Here is a 25,530-nt window from a genome sequence, read left to right on the forward strand (position 1 = left end):
CTCCACCAATTAGGTACTGTACGTGTGCCATACATAAACTGGACAGGTGTGATGTAATAAATATATACATTATCATTGAACATTACCTCCAATGCTATAATAGAAATGAACCTCAAAATTTTGAATCAAAATCATTTCTCTTTGCCCACCAAACCATGATCATCAAATATGCCTTTTCATGTGCCGCAAGGAGTACATTCTGTGAAATGTTACAGGGAGAACTGCAATGGAACGAGTACCAATGTTCTTCAGAGAGATCAATCACAACAAACAGAAAGTCACAGAGGAACCAAAATCAAAACTTCTCAAGAAAAAAATGACCCCTGAAGATGCTGCCAAATTATTCTTTCCACCAGCAAGTTCCAATGAAACAGAATACCACATCATGAAGTTTTACTCATTTTCATCAACTCTGGTCAATAGTATTTTGCTGAATGAGGACATCAAAGTTGATTTTCCATTCCGTGTGACTGAATTGGAGCATGCAATCATCAATCTTCAACCAGATCCACCATCAGCAATACTCCTCCTTGGCAGGAGTGGTACAGGTACGTGTATAAATCTTGTCTCACAATGAAAATATTCTTTTTGAGTGTTTTCTTGCGGCTTAGATGAATTTCAATTGTTATAAACCAGTAATGGCAGTATTGGTATTAAATGGCAATATGTTCCTGTGTCTGTTGCCATCATAGCTGAGAGAGCACACCAGTACATGCATTGCTCCTGGCTTTGGTAAATGTACACATGTTGTGTCATATGTACTATACATCAAGGTCTCTGGTAACTGGCAAGAAGTGATGAAGTCCTCACACATAGAGTTACATCCAGTGCTGGATAGCTGACCTAGTCACAGCTATGTAATCAAGCTGAGAATATCCATTGTCCCTCCTACTGTGGAATATCTAACATTGCACCTAAACATCAATTATAGATTTGATTTGATTGCTGTATTAGCCTCACAACTATGATCATCACCTGATCTCTTGACAACAATACATATATTTGTTTCAGGGAAGACGACATGTTGCCTGTACCGATTATGGACTTCATTCATCAGATACTGGGAGCATGCAGTACAGGCTGGTGAGCCACTGATACCAAGGGACATGACATTTGTACATGAAAATGGACAAGATGATAAAAATGATGATGTTCACAGCAATTTTGAAGATGGGGAAGTTGATTGTAGAGGTAGGTGTCAAGAGAATTTATTTACATTCTTTGAAGTGAATCAAACAGAGAGATTTACTTGCCGTAAAATGTGAGATAGAGGCAGAGAACTTCACCCTCAGTGTTGTAATAAGCTCATTACGCAGAATGAATGTATTAGCCCACTTTGAGCAGCATAGGGGATCGCACAAAAGTCTGTCCCCAGGTGTTGCGATGGGGGGTAGGGATGTCTTGGTCTAAGCACAAGGTTCTTCTTGCTATGGTTTATTTTAATACGTTTGACTATGATATGTATTGCTAATAAAGATTTATACTACCAACCTTTCTTTGCAGCTTTGGTGTATTTGTCTTAGCACTGGTCTTTTAACAATTTCTTTTTCTCCCTTACCGTGCCACCTATTTTTTCCTTTCACAATCTTGCGCGAAGGTTTGTCACAGTGTTGCTGTCTATTATCTGCACCAGCAAGGTATCTTCTGTTATACCTTGCTGGTGCATTCATTGTTGACTTTGTCAAAGTTAATCCAGCTATAATCTGGTGACAGCGTCCACAGATTACATGTAGTAACTTACACCTACCTGCTTTGGCAAATTAGGCAATCAAACTCTTCAGATAATAGATGCAGCATGGTGATAAAACATTTACGCAAGACTGTCAAGGGCAGTGCTAAGTTAAGACCAAAACACCAAAGGTTGGGAGAATAAACCTTTATTAGCAATACAAGTACAAAAAACCTACGCACCCCTGGGGATGGACATGTAGGCAGCCCCCTGTGGTGAGCAGATAGGGTGACACCAAAGGGGAAGCCTGATGTCAGTCAAGCTATAAACCAAGGTGTTCTTGCTGCTTATTTGATTTCTGGAGTCCACCCAAAGCCCTGTTGACTTCAAACTGAACCAAGTCTGATCACGGTATTCCTGATAGACTTTGTGGATGAGATGCTGAGAGCTGTGTAATGTATCACTACTCACTAACAGCCATTGAAAAGATACTAGAAATTTACTGACCATCACAGTAAAATTCTGTATCTTTGGTATATATGCACTGACATATGAGCCAATTCCAGGAGACTTTAATTTTGGATTGTGAGATGTTCCATTTTCCAGTATCTCTAACGATTTGAAATTAATCATTCCACCAATATGAAATATTGTGTTTGTTCTTGTACTGCAAATGTCAAAAATTGCCAAATACCAGTATAAATATTTTGGTTTGCTATGTCAATATTACTTGTGTGCATAACTTTATAAGAAACATATATTCTTGACAGTTTTGGTAAAAGTGAAACAGCTAAGTAATGACCAGTGGACATCACCATTATCAAAATGGCAAGTACCGGTATTCTGACTGTACTTTCTAAAATTAAATTGTACTTTTACAGATGATAAAGCAGGAGCGGCAGGATCATCACTTTCGATCTATGAGTCACTGAATGATGATGTGAGTTGCAACGTGAATCCATCCCTGGAAGATGCAGTGATGTTGCCGGGAGAAATAGCAATGGACCATTTACACCAGATCTTTGTGACAAAGAATGCCGTATTGTGTAGTGAAGTAGAGAAGAATTTCCGTGACCTGAGTCATGCCCATGACGCCGCTAAGGAACATGTAGCTGTAGAAGATAATTCCCTGCCATACAGATTACAAGATGCACATCCAGCTCAGTATCCTATGTTTTTGACTTCAAGACAGTGGTTACTGATGATGGATGCAACCTTACCAGAACCATACTTTCCAAGAAAGCCGGATGGGTCATTGAAAAGAGAAGTCAAAGGCTGGGGAACTGGTAAGATGTTTGTTGACATAGCTGTGGTATTCTCATTTCTGTTACATTGATGTAAACAGTGCTAGGAATTACCATAATATAACAGAAATTACCTCAGCTTACCAGTTAGACTGCTAGGACATTTTATATTTTACTCAAAATTGTACTTGAAATTAATTGCTGCTAGTAGGATTCACATTTATTGAACTCTTACTCTCAGTGATCCAATCTAAGGCACCAGAGTGTGTGCATACTCAGTGTGTACCGTTCAACCACTGTGTAGTCAAAGCTGATACAGTACATTTCAAGTTTACAAAACAACCCTAACAATCAATAGTAAAAACATAGGGCCAAAGTCCCTGAAGCTACTATAGACATGGATACAAAATTTAACTATTTCCTGACTGTATGAAATTATCTCACTCAGGTCATCCTAGGGACCTGTAAACCAAATATTAAAGCTGTCTGACCAGCGGTTTTGAAAAAACAAGTGACCCAACAGTTGACAGAGTTCTGCTGTGTTATGTAGAGAATAACTTTTTGTGACATATGTATTGATGAAGAAGGTTGATATCTTTGATAGCTCATTTCAGGATGGCTTGACCAAAAATGGCAAAATTAGCTGCAAAAATACAAAATTGAAGATTTCATCATAATTTCAATATATTACATTAAGATAAAGCCTAGGAACCTGTATACCAAATATCAAAGCTATCAAATGAGTAACTTTTGAGAAACAAATATTTTGACCAAAAATGGCAAAAATTGACCCAAAAATACAAAAATTGAAGGTTTCATCAAATTTCAATATATCACACTAAGACAACCCCTAGGAACCTGTATACCAAATATCAAAGGCATCAGACAAGTAGTTTTTGAGAAACACATTTTTTGACCAAAAATGGCAAAAATTACACCAAAAATACAAAATTGCAGATTTCATCATATAGTCAATATATCATATTTAGTTCATCTGTAGGAACCTGTATACCAAATATCAAAGTTGTCAGACGAGCGGTTTTCATGAATAAAGTTTTGACCAAAAATGACAAAAAAATTCCTTAAAAATACAGATTTGCATATTTCATCACAATTTGAACAAATCTAAGTTGGGTTATCCCTAGGGACCTGTATACCAAATAACAAAGCTGTCTGACCAGTGGTTATGAAGAAGAAGATTTTTTGCCAAAACACCTTTTTTGGCACTAATTTGCATATTTTCAACAATATCAAAAAATTAAAAAAAAAAAGTTTCTCAAAATCATATTTTTCATCTACACAACAAATATCAAATCAGTAAGTACTGTGGTTCTCAAGATATTTGAGTGGACGGACGCCTCACAAATGGACATACATACATACATACATACATACATACATACATACATACATACATACATACATACGTACATACATACATACAGACTGATGCCGGACGCCGGACGGATACCCATCCCAATAGCTTCTAAAGACTATAGTCTATAGTAGCTAACAAAAATGCCCTGGCTGTGCTCAGGAAAACCCATGTGAAACTTTGAAGAGGTGTTTCTATGGCAACTGCCAACCCCTGCCAAGCTGAAAGTCATTAAGTGTTGTAGACTTTAAGTAAACTTTAACCCTTTCACCCCCTTCTTGCCTTTGAAGAGGTCAAAGTTCACCATTGAAAAACAATAAGATTGGGTCTAACCACGACTGTGTAAGGGTTAAGATATGCCGTCACCCAAATGTCATGCTGTCATCATTTTGCTGACAACATTTTGCTGAGTTGAAACGTACTTGAATAATGGACGTTCTACAAAGTGAGTAACATTTCACTGTTTAAGTATATTAATGTCAACTTGCCTACATGACTTTTCATTTATTTTCAGATGATGGTCCATTGTCATTTATTCAACTTCTTGACGAAAGTGATGATGAGGATGAGGATGATGATGATGATGAAGATGAGGAAACCCTTGACATTACTGTCAAAGACGAACAGGGAAGACAGAGGAAAGAAATTGATCCACGCAAAGAAGTCACCTATGAAGTATTTGCATACGAACTTTGGTCCAAAATAAATAAGAACAAAGTGGATTATCATCCTACACTGGTTTGGATGGAAATAAAATCCTTCATCCAAGGTATGTAGGACAAGACAATTACAACATATTCCTGTACCTACTAGACTACCATTCTTTGCTGTTGGCACATATTATTTAAGTTTTAGCAATGATGTTCATGGAAGATAGTGTTGTATTGATGGTTTTCAACCATGAAAATCTAGCAGTGTTTGTCTTAATTGTTAGAAAGCTATTATATAAATGTTATAATTTGTAAATATTATCTTTTGATAGCTGAAAGCCAAATATTATTAAGTGTTATTAAGTGTTCCCAAGCAACAAATTCATTGCTTTGTACAAAAGGTTCCATCGAAGCCCTGCACACTGTAAATGGTCATCTTAGTTTGGAACAATATGAGGAACTTGGCAGGAAGAGAGCTCCAAATTTCACAGCTGATAGAAGAGAAATATATAAACTGTTTGAGAAATACAAGGTAAGTGTAACTGATCACATAGTCAATTTTTATCAGCAGTGAAATATCATTGAATGTTTTCAATTCTGTCATTACATCTGTTGAACTATATAGTATTGCTACATGGTGACTGACATGCAGAAAACATGGAGAACTCTTCTTCAGTTCATGTAACATGAAATATTTGTTGGAACTACAATGACATACCGGTATGTTAAATAGCCCTGATGATCATGAAAAACTCGTCAAAAAAATATTTTTCTGCTGTATGATATGGCACTAAGGGAAACTTCTCAATTCACGAAATACATTGTAGTTGCAAAGTGTAAATCTGTACATCTGGCAATGAGTGGGAGATGAGAACTGCTGCTGCAGTTGAAGAATGATACACAACAAATACAATATAAATCATGAGCAGTGGCTCTGTGTAGTGAAATGAAATTTAAAGATTAATGTAAATGAGGAAGCAAAAACGCCAGTCTCTTTTCCAGGGTACCAAGAGACAGCGTGGTTTGTTTGATGAATCAGACTTGGTCTTCAGTGTTTACCATCGTCTGAAGAAAGTGGAATCCCCTGACTGGTGTATCCATCAATTTTATGTTGATGAGACACAAGATTTCACACAGGCAGAATTGTCTCTTCTCATAAGATGCTGTAGTAATCCCAATGCACTATTTCTAACTGGTAGGGAAATCAGTGTGTATATTTAGACCACAGGATCTATATACAAACATACATGTAGATATTATTCCCTAATATTTTTCTTCATTCAGTGAAGAAAAGTACAAGTGACATATTGGCCGTGTCACCACGAGTCGAAGACAAGTTGTGTGTCGGTCATTACGTCATCAGTATTTTCCGAGCTGAACAAAGGAAAATATTAGGGAATAATATACTTATCACATGCACAAGCCAAGAATTCGTTATTTTTTGCAAAGTACAAGAAGTTTTCCATAATGATTCTGCATTTAGATTTTTTGACTACTTAAGGGATAATATCAATATGCCATGGGCAAGAGTTGTCAATCATTTCTAGTCCTCCGTCATGTGAGCGAGGAACATGTTCATGTGCGTGAATTGAGCAAATGCCAGACAACCTTTCAGTCTACACGTACCTTCCGCAAAGTTAAACACCATTTCAAAGATAGCATAGGCCTAGAAATTTACGTTAGACAAAGTGACGCTATTTTTTGAAACAAAAATTGACTGAATCTTAACAGCTCAAACACTGTGTAACGCTGACCCTGGTTACAATGTTATGGAACCCAAGGTAACGCTACCAGCTTTGAGTTTGTTGTTTCCACAAATTATTTACGTACCGGTAATTCCTGTGGAAAATACAGGAGGTACACTCTTGTGTTTTGATTTTTCGGATTATTATTATGGTGGGCTAAGAAAATATCGATTTCATTACATGACTTTTGGAGGCCTGTACTCTACACTTGATCCCCTTGTTGCAGTGGAAACTTTATGTCTATCGCATGAAAGTACAGTGTGCTGAAAGTTCAGGCGTCAGCGGGGTCTATACCCTTACCAAATTCTGGTACAATAAAAATATACCTGAGGTATACTTTTTCAGACCAAGTAAGTACATGTTTGGTATACCAGAGGTATACCTTTGGTTTAAAAAAGAGCCTACCTCGGGTAGTCCAGATTTGGACACTTTCGCCAAAAATAGGTACATGTATATCTCAGATATACCTATTTTTGGCAAAAGTGTCAAAATCTGGACTACCTGAGGTAGGCTGCTTTTTAAAACCACAGGTATACCTCAGGTATACCAAATAGGTACAATGTACCAATGGACACTTGCGTCCCAAATAGGTATACCAGAAATATACCTGGATTGGTATATTTCTGGTATACCAGTCTTCAACTTGACCATACATAGTAGAAGAGGTACATAATAGGTACTACCTGTTTCCTACCTAAAATGAACTGGTACATGTTAGGTATACCTAATTTATACCTGATTACTGAGGTACAGCTTTGATACACTATATCAAAAATCGACCTTGAAAATAGGTACACATCTGGTATACCAGGAGTATACCAGAAGTGATTTGGTATACCTCTGGTATACCAAAGAGATACCTAAGCTATACCTTTTGTGGCGAGAATTTGGTAAGGGTACGAATACGAACCCATATATTGGCACCAAAACTAAAATACAAGGACTCAAAATTTGCCAAGTGTATGTATTTTGTCAGACTCCAATAATCATGACTAATTTTTACGATATTATGACGTCAGGCACATTTTGATTGTGGGAGAAATATGGGCTGCCATGTTGTTTGTTTACGTTGACAAGCACACTGAAGATCGACATAAAAATAGGTTTGATGCACCAAAATTGATGACATAGAAGCAGATTGTCATGACGTAGAACTACCAGAGAATAAATCCCGTGTTTTTTGCTCAGAGATGATAAACTTGGCTTGTGCATGTGATAAGTGTCTTTTATTATGGTCAACAAACGGTAGTATATCCCATGTATTGCAGATTGAATGATATTCCTTTTAACATTATTCTAGGCGATAGGTATATAAAATGAAAGTTTGATGATATTGCCAATTTATATACCAGTCTGAATGAATGATTTCCTAAATAAGAAAGTCAAAAAAGAAGATGACTGATGAGTGAATTATACTGAATACTGATATGGCATTTTCAATGAGAATTCTGTAAATGTATTTTTGTGGATGCTGGAACTGCAACTATTCTCAATGCATGTTTAATTCATTCTTCCCAGGTGACACTGCTCAAAGCATTATGAGAGGAGTTGCATTCAGATTCGATGACTTGAAAACACTGTTCCACTATGCTAGCAAGTCAATGAAGGCAGTTGGTAAAACATCAAGTGTAACAGTTCCAAAGAGGGTCTACCAGCTCACTCACAACTATCGATCACATGCAGGTCAGTTGTGGAGGATTTGTACATGAAATTTGAGAGAAGATGCAGGGTTTTACAGGCCAATGAAACTAATAAGACTCATGAAGTGATCTCATAGCTATATAAGTCTTAGAGTGAATTGGAAAATATTCAATTTTTTGCTCACGTGTTGACACACGTGAGCATATGTCGCAGCGATGTCTGTCTGTCTGTGTGTCTGTGTGTGTGTGTGTCTGTCTGTCTGTCTGTCTGTGTGCTCAATATCTCAAAAACGGCTCATCAGATCAGAATCAAATCTGGTACATAGATTCAGTTTGCAAATGGCAAGAACTGATTAGTTTTTGGTGGGTGTGGCTTGCTTACTTTTTGCTCATTTGCATAATTAATGATTTAGAAAAAACGGCTATACATTGAGAACGACTGCACACAATTTGATGAGATTTGCTACAAATGTTGATCACATCAAGATATATCAGCTGTGCAAGTTATTAAGGGGTGACGTGAAAGATAATTACTAATTTGCATATTTAATGAAATCTACTAATTAGGCATATATATCTAAATTTACTCGATCAAAATTGACGAAACTTGGTATGCATATTGAGGATACTATGATTTAACATTACTGAAAGTCAATAAGCATTTTTACTTCATCCAAATCCTAATTTGCATATTTAATGACCTTTTGAAATTAAGGATATATATTTGAATTTACATGACCAAAATTGATAAAACTTGCTATGTACATTAAAGATACTATGATAGAACATTATTAAATGTCATTAAGCATTATTACTTCAGCCAATTCCTAATTTGCATATTTTATGAACTTACCTAATTAGGGGTATTTATCTGAATTGACGAGACCACAGTCGACGAAACTGGCAATGTACCGTACATTAAAGATACTATGATAGAACATTATTGAAAGTCATTAAGCATTTGAACATTAGCCAATTCCTTATTTGCATATTTAATGAACTTTCATAATCAGGGATATTTATCTGTATTGACTAGACCAAAGTTGACGAAACTTGCTATGTACATAAAGATACTATGATACGACGTTACTGAAAGTCATTAAGCATTTTTACTTCCTCCAGCTCCTAATTTGTATATTTAATGAATTTTTGAAATTAGGGATATATATTTGAATTTACATGACCAAAATTGATAAAACTTGCTATGTACATTAAAGATACTATTATGTAGGCTAACATTATTGAAAGGCATTAAGCATTTTTGCTTCAGCAATTCCTAATTTGTGTATTTAATGAACTTTCCTAATAAGGGATATATATTTGGATTTATTTGATCAAAGTTGGCATAACATGCTATGTACATTGATGATTATACCAGATTATAACATTATTGATAGTCATTTCGCACTTAAGTTTTCGTGTCAGCTAATTAATAGTTTGCATATCTAATGAGCTTTCAAAGTTTGGAATATATAGTTTGAAGGACTTGACCAAAGGCATGCAATTACACTTGCTATATAAAGTGGTGATACAATGACAGCAGTCAAAGAAATTAACTATTTCTATTTCAGCAAATTGCGTATTTGAATACTTAGTGACCTATAAAGTTAATCTGTGGTGAATATTGTTCATTATGTTGATCATAATACTTTCAATGAAGTTGCAAACATGTGGCAAAGGTTCAAATTTACACATAACTTCAATATATAATGAAACACGTGAGCATTTACAGTTCATATCTGGTCTACACTTGGGTCACTGTATCCTGAATGAAATTCACTTGAAAAGCTTGATCACAACAAATTGAAAGATTCAACAACAGTAGTTGTGCACTAGTTTGCTACTTCAAACATGTGTCATTACACCTTTAACAGTATGCTATACTCACCTGACCTCAAACATTTTATGGTATTGTTTAATATAATGAGCAAGTAGAAATGCTCTGAATGATCATTTAATTACACCCAACAACATTGTCCTTGAAATTCTGTGGCTACGCATACGTACATGTTTTTGATCTTGTTGTATGCTTTGAATCAGGCATATTGGATCTTGCAACAAGTGTAGTGGATTTGATGATTGAGTTCTTCCCAGAGTCCTTTGACAGACTTCAGAGAGACCAGGGACTATTTGATGGTCCTCAACCAGTTCTCTTGGAATCTTGCAGTTTCAGTGACTTAGCTCTGCTACTGAGAGGAAATAAGAGAAAAACATCAGAAATTGAATTCGGAGCTCATCAGGTAAGCTACAGTGCGATTTGGTTGGATTCCAAAATTTGCATCTTTTAGCGAAAGTATATTGACTATTACTAGAATTCGTATTACCAAATACAAAGGAAAGTGCTATTGAATTGCCTTTTTAGCTAGGCAAGGCAAGGCAATGGTAGTTTCTTAAGGTATACTGTCACCTGTTCCAATTTTGCCACAGTTACCATGGAAAGAGAAAATCTAACCAATCACATATTTTAAGTGGGTGGCCACTTTTTAAAAAACAGCACCCTCACATGGGCATTTTGAATACCAAGGAACTCCCCTTTGACCATATATTGGCTTATTTAGATTACAGGTGACTGTATAGCTTTAACACTAATATATGTATATAATTATACTCCAATATTAGAATTGCTATGTTAGTCTTATCATAAAACATCAACAGAATTTCTCTTAGAGTTTGACTGCATATCAGATAGTAAACAACATATACCAGTGTTATACAATTTATATTGAAGAGAAAAATATACCGGTAAGTGTCTTTGAAAAGTGATATAAAAAATCTCTTCCTGTATACTTCATCAATTATAGGTAATTCTTGTGGCTAATGAAGAAGCCAAAGCTGCCTTACCAAAGGAACTCAGTCTAGGACTTGTGCTGACTATCTACGAATCTAAGGGTCTGGAATTTGATGATGTATTGCTCTATAATTTCTTCAAAGACTCACCTGTAAGTAATAACTTTCTTGAAATCAAGTTGACATTTGACAAAACATCAAGATTTAATTTTATTAAAATTGATACATGTCATATGATTCAACACTGTGACAGGTAAACTTTGGTGACATATAGGGATGGCATTGAAGTTGTATTATTTTTCATGACTCTGTAGGACAACATGAATAAATTACACTGTAGTTCCCTGACAAGTTACCTTGGCTCCCCATATTACATCAATGCAATGATATCAAGGAAAAACACCAATGGTTCAGGGGTTCCCAAAGTTATTTTCCTCTCCTATTAAAGGCAAAGAAAGCTGTGTTTCTGTTCTACATCACTGAACATCAATCACTTCAATGACAAATACTGCTCTGTAATAAAAGTGGTCTCAAAAAAATTAATCTAACTTTGATCTGTTTTAAATCAGGCTCAGAAAGAATGGAGAGTGGTGACTACCTATTTGCAACAACTGACAGAAAACTTCAAAGATGGACTGGCACGGAGTTCGGAAAAGAACTGTGTAGAGATTGACCTTGTAGATGATCATGAACAGATCAATGCTCCCAGACCATTGCAGTTTGATCCAGACAAACACAAGGTGTGGAGTTTATTTGTTTTATGGTAACTTTCAGACATGATGACATTTTTACCTCGTATTTGGTATGTTTTATTTGAACATTTTGCTATGAACAAATTTAAGCATTACATATTCAGCCTTTATCATATACCCATGCCCATATTGCTTCATCCTAGTGACGTTCACCGAAAAATATCAGCTGTGATATTTTACGGTAAACATTGAGTTATGCACAATAAACATCATCGGTTTTGGAGTTTTCCTGAACTACATTAGCAGTTTGTTGGTAAACAATGTAAACAAACAAGATACTGCCATTCCCTGCCTGTAATGCGATGTCGCCGACGTAAAAAATTGAAGGGCTTTGAGGAACACGGGTATTTCTGGTTGCTAAAAATGGAAATCACATGTTGAGTCTTGTAATGTTCTCAAATGGTTTTCCTGTTAACCCTTTGAGCGCCAAAGTCTATTTTTGTCCCTACATAAAATAAACCCCTGTCAACTTTTCTCAGATTTTGCCAAAATTTTGAAAAAAAACTGTAGCTAACGAAATATGTCCATTTGATCCAAAATTATCAAAAAATTACAGAAAAATTCACAAAACTTGGTAAAATTTTGCACTTAAATTTTGGCAGGAGAAAATTACAGTGCTCAAAGGGTTAAAGTTCTCGTATCTTTTAGCCAAGCTCTAGCAAACACTCTACAGTTTGCTTGGCGCCAGCACTGTGCACGGTCTACCCTGAACATGTAGTGAGTGCATTGTGGCTGTTGACATGACAACTCTTAGGGTAAACAAACAAAATGGCTGCCCTTCTCCGCTCGAGCTCTGTGCTGTATGACGATTGAGCGTGATAAGGATAAAGCTGAGGACAGTTTTTGATTGGTTACAATTGTAATAGCATATTGCACCTTAAAAGGTTCCTCCTGTATGACGATTTTTATATTCTGGTGTCTTTCTTCTTGGGGTTCATTGAGATATGGAGGACTTGCAGCAATGTCGCGCGTGATGTTTACTTCATCGTATGAAGCCTGTTCACATAAATATACCGATATTTATGCGCAAGGCATGATAAAGTAAATCCTCAAAATTTAAGGTTTTTCGTACCATTTGTAAAATTATGGGCATGGGTATATGGTAAATCGGTTATTACCCAATATTGCCTTTCCTTGTGTCATATCAGCATTCATGTCATTTATGCTGCGTCAGACATGAGACGAAGTCGTGTGTCTGACGCAGCACAAATGACACTCATGCTGCCACAACACAGGAACAGGCAATATTGGGTAATAACCTCTAAGTGTATAATTTTATAAATCAGTAAATGAAATGTAATTTTGATTAACTTATGTGAAGTTTTAGGTTCATTTCATACCAGTTCTCATTTGGAAGCCATATCTTGATGTATAAATGTTGAAAAGGCAAAGGATTCTCTTCAAAAAAGAAGTAAAAGTCATCTTCTGTTTGTTAGTCCCCAAGGACACCATCTGGGGGGACTTATAGGTTTGGTCATGTCCGTGCGTGCGTCCGTGCATCCATCCGTGCGTCCGTCCATCTGCCCGCAGATATCTCTGAGATGCGTTGAGTGATTTCATTCAAACTTGGTACAAGGATTACTTCATATGTCATACATATACACGTTGATTTGTTTTGTGATACGATCCAATATGGCTGCCGTGCAGCCATTTTGTTACGATTTTTTCATGTACGGAGCCATAGCTCAGGCACATCTCAACTGATTTTATTTAAAGTTGGTACAAGGACATTGACCTATGTCATACATATCCACGTCAATTTGTTGCATGATATGATCCAATATGGCTGCATGTCTGCCATTTTGTTACAATTGCATAAGTAATGAACTTTCCTAATTAAAGTGATATATCCCCAAATTGAATGAAACTTGGTACAGATGTTGATCTCATAGTGTTGTAAATACACTTCAATGACACTTAGCGGTATCATTTAAAGTAATTGCTAGTTTGCATTTACATAATGAATTTTTGTTTTCAGGGTGAATGTTCAGAAGCACTGCATGGTACCGGTGATAATCTGTCAGTGTTAGGATAGGATGCAAAAATGTTGGGCAGCATCCTGTCGATTAATTATTAATTGACTTGGTTTTATGTTTTCACCACCATGGAACTCATTCTCAGCCATTAAGCCCCATCAGTATCATAGTATTTTTAATCACAGACCTAATTAATGAAGAGGACTGTATCCTCTGTGAGGACTTGTAATTATAGTACCCATTAACAAGTGGGGACTGTGTCATCAATGATGACTTGTTGGTTTACGTTTTAGGTACTCAACTCAGAGTTGAAGTATCTCTACACAGCTGTAACCAGGGCAAGGGTCAATGTGTGGATATTTGATGAAGATCGGGAAAAGAGAGCTCCAATGTTTGAGTATTTTAGGAAGAGAAGACTTGTCCAAGTGGTCAGAATAAAAGACAATGAAAGTGGACAGGAAGGTACAGTACTAATCAAAATTTCATAATGCAACTGGTAAAATTAATAGGGGTACTGTAGGATAATATTATTTCATAAGTACTTATCTAAATAAGAAGTAAACAATTCATTATTAATTTTACAGCATGCAGCTATTTCTTTGTTAGCTTTGGTGTGGAAGTTTATAAAGGCATGATTCTGTTCCGTCTGAATGTGTGAAATTACCATACTCTGAGTACTTACTTAAACATGGTCATCTGAGTACTTACTTAAACACGGTCATGATGAGTTACAAGGATTTCCTCTATGAATTAATTCAGGACTTTCAGATGGTATGTTTGCCACCCCGTCCACACCAGAAGAGTGGAACAAGAGAGGAGACTATTTCTACAACAACAAGTTGTGGAAAGTTGCAGCCAAATGTTACGTCAAAGGAATGGACAGTGAGTACTCTATAAGATTAATTTATAATTTACTTGCCAGTCCAAATTATGAATGCCATGTTACTGAATTCTGTGATTTATAAAATTATTTTAAAGTAACCATTCATATAGACTTATTTGCAAACATGCCCTAAGTTGCTTAGAATGTTTCAAAACATGTTTACTTCTTTCAAAGTTGCTGTATAATTTGAATGAACTATTTCTCTCATTCTACTTGTTTAAACATCCTGTCTGCTGCAAAGATAATTACCACATCAAGTGGACTGGAAAATTTAGATGATCGAAATTTATTCGAAATCCAGTGAGACTTAAAGTCAAGTTGAAGCTGAATGTTTCCCAGGCAATCATTGAAGAGGCTGTTGTGCTAAAGTGACAAGCATTCCTATCTTGTTGAAATAAAGATGAACACAACCATATTTGTATAAATTTGTTCAAAAGTATATTCACAAAAAAGTTTTAAAATTAAAATGTCACTTTCAGTGAATTTCAAAAGGAGTGATAATTCCCAGAACTTGCAGAAGAGAGGCATTATAGAGTTTGGATATGCAGTCACACTGCTGACATTTTTATTAAGCCTATGTTTGTACACTACACACAATGTAACTACTTTTGAAATCAACAAAGGAAATTACTTTGTGTACCCTCAGAGAGAAAAGCCAAGATGTCACTTGCCCATGACAAAGCAATGGCAGCAGAACAGTTGCGTGAAAATCCACGGAAGCTGAGAGCGAAATTCCTAGCTGCTGCAGATGAATTTTTGCAATGTGAAGCGTACCAGCCTGCTGCAAGATGTCTGTACAATGCCAAAGAATATCATCTGTCAGCTAATCTGTTTGAGAAAATTGGAAAGGTAACATTTTATATGCCCTAAGTCATTTTTTTGTAAAAAATGCAAATTTAACAAAAATAGTTAAAAAATCATGTAAGGTTACAGCTAGTGGCCGTTTAATGGCATCTTTAATTTAGCTGTGTGAAGAATGTGTGACTGCAGTGTGGTGTTTAATTTTCGTCTTACATTGTAAAAACTCTGATCTGTTTAGTATTTCCAACATTATTTTCACAGTTCACAAATGCTGCCCTTCTTCATGAAAAGAGACTAAAGAACCCCTTGGATGCTGCAAGATGCTATGAGAAGACTGCAAACTACAGAAAAGCAGTTGAATTGCTGTGTTCTGTCCAAGCCTTTGACAAGGCAAGTGATGTAGTGGAGAGATACAACATCAAGAAAAGAGAGTATGAAGAAAAGATGTTGCCACTTCCAGAAGAGTTATCCAGGAATCCTCCAGGGTATGTCATTAAAGTGGTACACTCCTTTACTTCTACATTTTTCTGTGACCTACTTTGTCATTTCCATGACAAATGACTGAGACATTGTGAAGATTTGAAACTTGCTATTTGCATACAGGTGATAATTTCTGTAATTATGTTGCCATGTTTCAAAAAACTAAAAATCATAAAACCTGACAATCACTGAAGCAAGTTAATTAAAAATGATTTGCCCAAAAAGTGTTCAAAAGAATAATCATTGCAGCCTTCATATCTAAAAGTTTTGGTAAGAAGATTTGACAACGCAATCATCATGTTTTCTATAATTATTGCAACACTTTGTGCACAGGCTCATCTTTGTAATAGAGGTCCTATGAACACACTGTGATATCCACAGTTATCAACTTTGTTTACAAATTAATACTTTATTACATCAGTATTGATCCAAGTAACTTCATGCAGTTTTTGCAGGGAGAAATTATATATGTGTATACCGATCAATATTGTATATAAGGTTTAATGAACTCTTTGCTTTCATTTCAATCAAAATAATCTGTAATATGCAATTTATACTTTGATCAAAGTTTATTGCCACTGGAGCATTTCTACATGTATCTACATGCAAGTTGAAGCAGTATTCTATACTTTATACCTGCAAATGTACTCATTTGGTGCTCATGTTTGAAAATGAACAGTCTGATTGTATGAATATTGCAGATTGTATCTCCTTTCTGTGTGTTTGCACTCACAAGTAATCCATATTTTAATTGTCCATGCCTGGTTAATTTTATTTCAGTGTTCTTGACACACTGGAGAGGTTATCCTTCCGTGCTGCTGACATGCACTACCATGCTCGTAACTTTGACAAGATGAAAACTGCCATCAGCCAGTTCCCAAAACTTGAAGATCAACTTCAGTTTCTCAAGGACAGGAACAGAATGGAAGATGCTGCTGACCTGCTTAAAGAAAATGGAAGACAATTTGAAGCAGCCAAACTTTTGAGATCAATGGGAAAACTGATGGACGCCTTAGAATTGGCCGATGCTAAGGATGATGTATCTTTCAGGGCAGAGGTTCTACTAGCATGTGGTCGTGTCCATGTACTGCGCTATACTGGAGATCAGTCAGAGGTTCTTGAGTATCTAGCAGAAGCCAGTTCCTTGTTTAAAGAAGTGGAAAATCCTGTTGGAGAAGCAGAAGCCATGATGTTGACCGCAGCACTGACAAAAGATCAAGGCAACTTGGCAGCTGCCTATGATCAATTCTTCAAAGAGAATAATATTCCTGGGCAGGTAGAATGTGTAAAGAACATCATCAATAATTGGCCCCTGACCATTCAACTAATGCAGGACTTTGTTCTCCATACCTTGGAACAACTCTTCAAGTTGGTGTCAGTGATTTACAAACCCATGGCAGTCCATGAAAAACATGTAGCTTCCCTGTGTGATCACTTTTACGGTCTTAAGGAAGTTGGGCCTAACAAGAGAGAAGTACTAATCCATGAGGGCGCTTGTTTTCTGAGATTTGACCAACATCATTCACAGTTATCATCCCATTCTTCCAGCAAGCAGTCAAATATCAAAACAACTTCCAAAGTGGTTGAAGTAGCTACTGCCCGTAGCAGTATTGTAAAGCATCTTTTGAGCTTAGCATCTCACTGGATAAAGTTAATGAAAGCAGTCTTGAAAGAAGAACGAATGAGTTACAGTCAATGCCCGGATTATGTCATTGGTGTACCATGTACAAATAAGGGAGAATGTCCTCACTTACATGAGCCGTACAAGAAGTTTACCTATTTCAACTACCTGCAAGCAATCACAACAGAAATAATGTTAACTGATGTCTTGTTGGGAACAAGAAAGCTTTCATGCTTCAAGGATATCCAGAGAGAAATGGACTTTTGGCATACTAAAGAAATAGATGTAAAAGATATTGCTGAGAGGCTGTGCTCACAGCTGCATGACGCTCTGCTACCAAAGCATTGCCATCTAAGAATCTCCAGTGAGAAATCAGCAGCTATGCTGGACGTTCTGAAGATCTTGAAGAGGTTCCCAGTGGTAGACTGTATCCGGGATGTAGCTGAAAGGAAATGGGCAGCCTCCAACAAAATAGACAAGTGTTCAAATACAGATCTGTATTTCCTGATTTGGATCTTCCATCTACTTTCGCAAACAGACTCCAGTGTTTTCAAGAACTGGATCATTGACGTGGAGAAGAGTTATTGGAATGAAGTCATGAATGTCCGTAAAGTGCAACATCCAGAGAAGATACCATCACACATTGGTTTGATGGCTGTGCAGGAGAGAAAGGTGATTAACTTCTTCAGCATCTTTCATCCCTTCCTTCAATCAGCTGCTTATCTCCATGAAGGTAATGACCCTGTGCAGTCAGTTGGTTCATTCAATAGATTCATTGGTCTTCCAGCCAAGAGGGCTGTTCCTCCCCTCATACCATCAATTTGCAATGTGGTAATGATGTTGGAGTTGAAGTATACTCTCGCCATGACAATCTTTGCAAAGTGTAGGAGTGCTGTTGTCATTGTTCCTGCCAGCTACCTTGCCCAAGTCACCTTCTTTGACATGCTGTGTGCTCCGAAGAAAGGGCGACCAGCATTACATGTATGCTGCAGTTCACATGGCAAAAGTAGATGACAACAGCCTACATCAACTCAGTGGACACATACGCTTCCTGGTCAAGCTGCTGTGTGGAGAGCTATTTTCAGGAGACTTCAACATACTGCAGGACGCTTTCAGTAGAGGCAGTGATGATTATATCAAGACAGGAGAAGCTGAACGATGTCTGGTTCTGGCTTTGGTGATGCTGAGCAACATCGGTACCGTGACACCGTTGGTCTGTGAGCAAACACTCATGAAGCATCTCCTGAAAATCAAAGTAGATGGAAGACTTCCACCAAGAGTGGCAGACGCTTTGAAAGCAATCCACAAAGCTCAAGGAATCCAAGATGTGATCGTCGCTTTGCAGACTCTACTAACCCGAAGAGAAGATGAGTTTCTTTATCAATGCAGATGGATATGGAACAATTCACCAGTTGGTATCAAGGGTCTGCATTATCAGCAGGTCAGAGTGAAGCAGTACTACAATAACTTCAATAATCCACTTCCACCTGGAGAGTTTGTTCCTGAGTACACCGATAGTAATGGTAGTGATGATGATAGCAGTGGGTACAAGAGTAGTGATGATAATGGTAACCACGGTGACAAGGAAACATCAATGAAGACTATTCAGGGAGAGATTAGTGAAGAAGAGAATGTTGATGACTACCATGGACAATTTGATGTGACTGGCATGTCAGCTGAAGAGATCGCACGTGCTAGAGAAGATCAAGCCCAACATGACAGACTTTCTAAAATCAATGCAGCAAATATCATCATCCGGAACTTCAGAAGATACAGATTCCTCAGGAATCTTCATGTTCTGGCAGTGAAGATACGGTATGGCCTTCCATTGGATTTTGATGTGGAAGAGCCAACACACATGAAAGACACTGCAGAAATGGACACAGAATTGCTGTCCGAGTTCTCCAGTGTCAATCTGAAGATGTGTGGAATTTGTGGTGAAATCTTTGCTGGAGGAGATATTACTCTGAAGAATGCAAATCAATACAGACAGATCAAACTTAATTTGGATGATGAACAGGATGCACCTCTTCAAGGTGAGAAACAGTACCCTATTCCTTTGCACCTCAGAATTACATCATATTTACAGCAATTTTATCTTCTGGAGTAAGAAAGTCATGACTGCCTTAGTTCTAATCCAGTCTGAATCTCAAATGCCATGTCTGTATGGGCCCCAGCAAATTAGTATGTATACATTCAGTGTTACTGTTTTATTCACCTCATAAACACATAAACATCTAGTATGCAACTTGTAACCTACAAGTTCATATCTTCTACTGTGCAGAACCACAGTCCCCTGAAAGTGTGATGACCCAACATCCTCTGTTACAAAGAAGTCAAACACCACTGAAAGAATCACAGTTATCTGAGAAGGCCAGAACTGGAGATATAAAACCAGAATTGGAATGTGGCGGTCACAGTTCACCTTCATCAGTTTTGTTTGGAGAGACCAGATCAAGACAGGCAGACCTCACTCATAAACAGGTACATGTAAGGCACAGTATCCAAGGGGGACATTGTAATATCATTGTAAAATATGTTGACAAAACAAACACAGTTTTGAAGACCAAACATATGCATGGGATATACTTGACCATAATCCGACTTGAGGGCACTATTTCAATGGATGTTAAGTTGTCACTCAATGTTGAAGAGCAAACACCCAGGGAAGACACTGCAGAAATTAATACTGAGTCGTTTTGCGAATTCTCTGAAGTCAGTCAGAAGTACTATGTATACTGCCATAAAACTCTTTATTACAAAGATCAATTATAGAGAACAAAGATATTTTGTCCCCAGTTTATTAGACTTTGTACCTTTGCATAAAATAAATGTGATTATACCATCTAGCTTCTACAGAAACACATGTCATCTTTATAATTTTACCTGTAGTCAAGTTTCTGACTTTTTCAACTCACAGTATTTTTAATCTCTATCTTGACAAAATCTCAACTGCATTATGTGATATGTACGGTTTTCAGGTGAAGTCAGGAGGACAGACATTCAAAGTACATGTACAGAATGTTGGCCATTTGGAAAAAAGTAGACAGTTCACAATCTACAAACAAATTTATGTTCAAAAGATTCATCCAACCCAGTGTGGTAAGTATGCAGTGAATGGCATATGCTCCCTGTCAGATTTTCTCAGTGTGATCATCATTTTGTATAAAGACTGTATGTACAATAGTGCAATACTGAACTGTTTGTTCAGTTGAGTGAGTGATAGATAGCTAACTTTTGATGCATTTGTTCTATCGAAAAAACACAATTTTTTTGTTCTGTTACTGCATAATCATGTTGATATGCTGACTGTTCAACTTGTCTCACAACATGTGTGTAATGACCCACAATATTGTTGACAACTGACTTTTTATTTGAACTAGAATTCATTTGTCATCATTAGTATGAAGAAATATGCTTTTGTTTTTTTTAACAAAAACTATGAAAATATCATCAAAAGTTACAGCTATTCCCTGTTTAAGCCTTTGAGCGCCAACGTCAATTTTTCTCCCATCACAAAATATACCCTAGTCAATTTTTCGCAGATTTTTGCCAAAGTTTTGATAAAAAACTGTAGCCAATGAAATATGATGTCCATTTGGTCCAAAATTATCACACAAATTTCAGAAAAATTCATAAAAATTGGCAAATTGTGGCAGTAAAATTTTGGTGGGAAAAGTTACAGCACTCAAAGGGTTAATCAGAGATCGTGCATGTATTGCTCATTTCTATCCATCTTTGCTTAATATCACTTGCACCATGTCATTAACCAATACATGCTTCAATAGCAGATGGATCAATTGCTAATGTTAGGGTTGACATATTACAATGCTTTCAGTGTCATATACATTCCATACTGTGTTTGAGACCAGTCAATACTTGGCACAATTTGGCGTTGCTTTCTCTTATCATAACAAATTTTTAATTAACATTGTTTCATGTGCCATAACTGTGTTTCCATTTGCAAATGCATGATTAAGCACAAATAATCTTTCATTTGTTTATTTTTTATGTTTTCATTTAATTTTTCTTCATTTATTCATTCCCAAGGGAATACAGCATTTTTTGCGCCATTCTAAATTCACTCATTTCATTCCCTCACACATTGCTTACACAAATTTCATAATTGAAGAGGATATATGGGTGCAGGTAAGATGAATGCACTGTTTCTATGGCAATGAGATGGTAGCGTCAGACAAAACTTTGCTATCTCTACTGAACCCCTAGAGATCTGTAATATTTAATGGTGTGCAATTGTAGGTCTGTTGAATTGTGTTCATATCTGCTTTACATCACATACACTGTAGGTACATATAAAAATATAATGTAATGCCATTGTGTTTCAGAGATATCAAAATCAAATTTCCATTGATGTTATCAACTACATGTACTCACAAGCAATATTAAATGCTTTCTTGCTATTCCCCATTTCTTGAGTTCTTTTGCCTCATAAATCATGTAAAGTTCAAAAAAGCACCATCTTAAATTACGTTATTGGTAGAAGAACATCTATATAGAACAAATCTAATAGCCTATAGTTCATGTAGGTCACCTGGTTTCGTATCCTTTCATTTACAACAGGCTTTACAGAAATCATGATTTAAATCTGATAGGTTTGTTGTTAATACTGGCATGCTGCTTTTGCAATTTCCACCTGCAGGGAAACACTATACTAAATACATAATGTTTGGAACCCTGCCAGCATTTTGCATCATCAGTTTTGTCATAATTTTTGTTACAGTATCATCATACATATTACTAATGCATCTCTTTATTCTTATCATTTCTTTCTCCTTGAAGATTGTGAAGAGTTCTTTGCTTCTATTAGTGTTAGAAGTCACAAGAGTGAACAACTGGCTTTAGACATAACAGTAAGTTTTTAGTAGAAAAAAATTAATTACAAGCTTTTCACTTGTATGTGTACAAAAAGATTATTTCCAAAAACCATAGACAAACTTCCACCAATGTAGAGTATGAACTTTTCATCATATTGGACTTTCCATCATTGATGAGTTGTACAAAGTAATGATTTATTATATAGTTTCATTGTAGAAACTAACAATCGATTAGAGTATACACTGTACATTTACAATGCAGATGAAGTTGTAACATTATTCAAAATGCAATATCAGTTCTGAGAGTAACTTTCATGATCTGTTATTTCAGCAACTGAAGAGAGAAAAGACAAAACTTGATGAGAGTGTCAGTGAGATACATAAACATCGTAGCTGGGAGAGGGCCAAGGAAATTGGCAAACTTGCTGACACTTTGAGAACTGACCTTGACAAAATCCAAAGATTACTGAGTGATACAACTATAGAAGTAGAATCTCCATCAGGTAAGTCATTTTATGTCTTCCTTGTTATCTGTTCTTAATTTACATAGATAACTTAGCTTTATAACTGGAGAAATCTGGCCATTGATTAGTATTTGTGTCAGAGCTTCACTGAGTAAATTTTAGCTATGGATTCGAGTTGTTTTGACAAGTTAAAGACATATTCAATGTGATTGTTTACTCCAGTAATTGGTAGATTTGCACTATAGTTGATGTGCCGTAGCTCATCCCAATTCTGTGTTCTAGCTCTGTATAGAAAGATTCATGATACAAACAGAGTGCTTTCTTACCTTTTCAAAGGTACCTTCACATCATCTGTGATAGAAGGTGAGGATGCTGAGGAGGCTGTTGTCTTGGCAACAGAGGATGGAGAGGGACACAATGAGGCCAGTCAGCTTCTGAAAGTAGACAAGCCAGAGAAGAAAAGCAAAAAGAAAAAACACAGGAGAAGGAAAAAATAAACTAAGGTGGTTTGTGCCGGAGCTTCTTGAAATTGTGCTAGATTTTGATTTTGGCAGAAAATATAATAATTAGGATGTCAGAGTATGAGACACAGAGAACATACGGTAGTACTTACCTTTGATGTAATGTATGTTGACAGTACGTGTTGATATTTTGCACAAGATTTTTGTATATTTTTTTTTTCCATATGGGAATAATCATGGCAATAATGTAGTCAAGATTTTTAATTCACTGTTTATCACAAACTGTGGCACCACGTTTTAAGAGAATTAAAGATTTCATTGATTGAGCTTGACCAGTTTATTCAGATTTCATTCAAAAATTTGCAATTCAGGAAAGCAAGATTGCTACACAGGTCACCATGTTAGATTTCAATCCAGCAATATAATTACCCAAGGTGCGATCTTAATAATTGGTATGCCAATCAAAATCAGTATTTATCAATATTTCTTTCAAGATTGCCTGAAATTTGAGGTGAAAGATGCCAAACAATTTTCCGTGAACTTAATCAGAGCTTGCAGCCATCTGTTTGTTGCCATGGTAATTTATTAACATTACAATCATCAGTCTGTATCCAAACTGTTTCCAATGCCATTACAGGTATAAATATCATATATCTAATTATTTACAGAACTTACCTTTTTCACTTATCTTTGGTAATTCAGGTAACATTTAAATCCATGTTGTAGAATTTTTACTCAGCAAACTGTACACACAGTTGAAAGGTAAAGTACTTTTCTTTAAAATTTATACAAGCATGTGCCAGAAAGTAATCTGTGAAAATTCCAATATGATAACAAGATACTAATTGAGATACATATCACTTGAAAACCTTGTGACTGTGTATCTTAAATAGTATTTGATCCTTACCTCACAGCAGTACTGTTTGGATATGCCCTTTATTAGATTCCACAAATGCCCTGTGTTCTAATTAACGAGAGAAGATATTTTCCTTCCACATTTATTGGTGTTTTGCCAGCCGTATGATAAAATTTCCAGGAATGCTTACATGTATGTTCACAAAGAAACTTTAGAAATGTTATGTTTTTAGGTAAATCTACAAGGCACACTGGGTCACAATAAGATTTATTGATAGCTTTGTTGCTTGGTAGCCATGCAGTCAGCAAACCATGAAGTGGCTATCTCTACGTAATACTAGTAATCATTGTAGAGTAATATTCCATTGTTTTCCATTCTTTCAAAGCAGTACTGGAGTGACAGCTTCTTAAAATCTGAAAGCTCTCCGTTGAGGTATTCATAGTGTGTTACAGCTGTCACATTATCTCTCTATGCTACAGTACATCCTATGTCTCATGTTACCATGTCCTATGCTACCCATGTCTTTAAATTGCATAATGTGACAATTTCATGTATTTCATTTCTCTTTGAGATGATTCAATCACCAATACGATATTAACTTTATATCTTTACTGGCATACCTACTGGTCAATTTCAATATTTTCAAGCTCACATAGTCAACATGCATATCTGTACATTGTCTTGTCTGCAACAGAGCACTCATGGAATAAGTTCAGCATTGTAAAGCCAGTGTTTCAAACTGGCAGGGTTGTTATTGACAAATGCAATGAAAACATTTACATTCAGGTTTTTCTCTGAGACATTCACCGCAATGAACAAGACTTCAGTGGTATAGAAAGCAGACTGTGAAGCAGAATAATTTTGTCAAAATCCAAACACATAATGCTGAGGTATTTTTGAAAAACATTTTTCTTGTCCATGTATACCTAAACCTAGCCTTTGTTTTCCAATATTACTGACTGTATACCTAGAGTCATTGTCAAGACGTCTACAGGTCAATGTGAACAGTCAGTCAATGCCACTACACAAATTTACCTATCCATTCAGAATAATGTGACCAGATAATCACAACAGAACCACACACAGTAGCATAAGATGTCATGGGTTTATTCAGTTCTTGGCTCAGAACAGCAATATTCTGAACAACTTATACTACCCTACCCGCATTCAACAATTTAAACTCTATACTGGTAGACATTTGCATAAATGTTGTATGTATATTACATTATGTAAATACATGTAACAAGAAAGGCAACATTCTGATAATATATATTATGTAAACATGCCACAT

At 36.3% G+C, this 25,530-nt stretch overlaps 1 protein-coding gene across 2 annotated transcripts in view; it reads left to right on the plus strand.

Annotated features, from left to right (window-relative positions):
- Positions 1–23,377, plus strand: part of LOC139139840 (TPR and ankyrin repeat-containing protein 1-like) — a 42,825-nt gene extending 19,448 nt beyond the window's left edge. For both annotated transcript variants that reach the window (XM_070708781.1, XM_070708780.1), the window contains exons 15-34: positions 216–548; positions 1,012–1,191; positions 2,551–2,955; positions 4,803–5,057; positions 5,340–5,470; positions 5,941–6,133; positions 8,202–8,366; positions 10,364–10,563; positions 11,125–11,262; positions 11,680–11,850; positions 14,132–14,300; positions 14,598–14,720; positions 15,368–15,570; positions 15,784–16,007; positions 16,783–19,659; positions 19,908–20,107; positions 20,605–20,725; positions 22,424–22,494; positions 22,790–22,961; positions 23,259–23,377. In XM_070708781.1, the coding sequence (XP_070564882.1) occupies positions 216–548; positions 1,012–1,191; positions 2,551–2,955; positions 4,803–5,057; positions 5,340–5,470; positions 5,941–6,133; positions 8,202–8,366; positions 10,364–10,563; positions 11,125–11,262; positions 11,680–11,850; positions 14,132–14,300; positions 14,598–14,720; positions 15,368–15,570; positions 15,784–16,007; positions 16,783–18,637 (4,745 nt within the window). In that variant the 3' untranslated portion in view covers positions 18,638–19,659; positions 19,908–20,107; positions 20,605–20,725; ... (1 more) ...; positions 22,790–22,961; positions 23,259–23,377. The remainder of the gene's footprint in view (positions 1–215; positions 549–1,011; positions 1,192–2,550; positions 2,956–4,802; positions 5,058–5,339; positions 5,471–5,940; positions 6,134–8,201; positions 8,367–10,363; positions 10,564–11,124; positions 11,263–11,679; positions 11,851–14,131; positions 14,301–14,597; positions 14,721–15,367; positions 15,571–15,783; positions 16,008–16,782; positions 19,660–19,907; positions 20,108–20,604; positions 20,726–22,423; positions 22,495–22,789; positions 22,962–23,258) is intronic.
- Positions 23,378–25,530: the final 2,153 nt, after the last annotated feature.

This window comes from Ptychodera flava, chromosome 9 (assembly GCF_041260155.1).
Source record: "Ptychodera flava strain L36383 chromosome 9, AS_Pfla_20210202, whole genome shotgun sequence".
Taxonomy (NCBI): domain Eukaryota; kingdom Metazoa; phylum Hemichordata; class Enteropneusta; family Ptychoderidae; genus Ptychodera; species Ptychodera flava.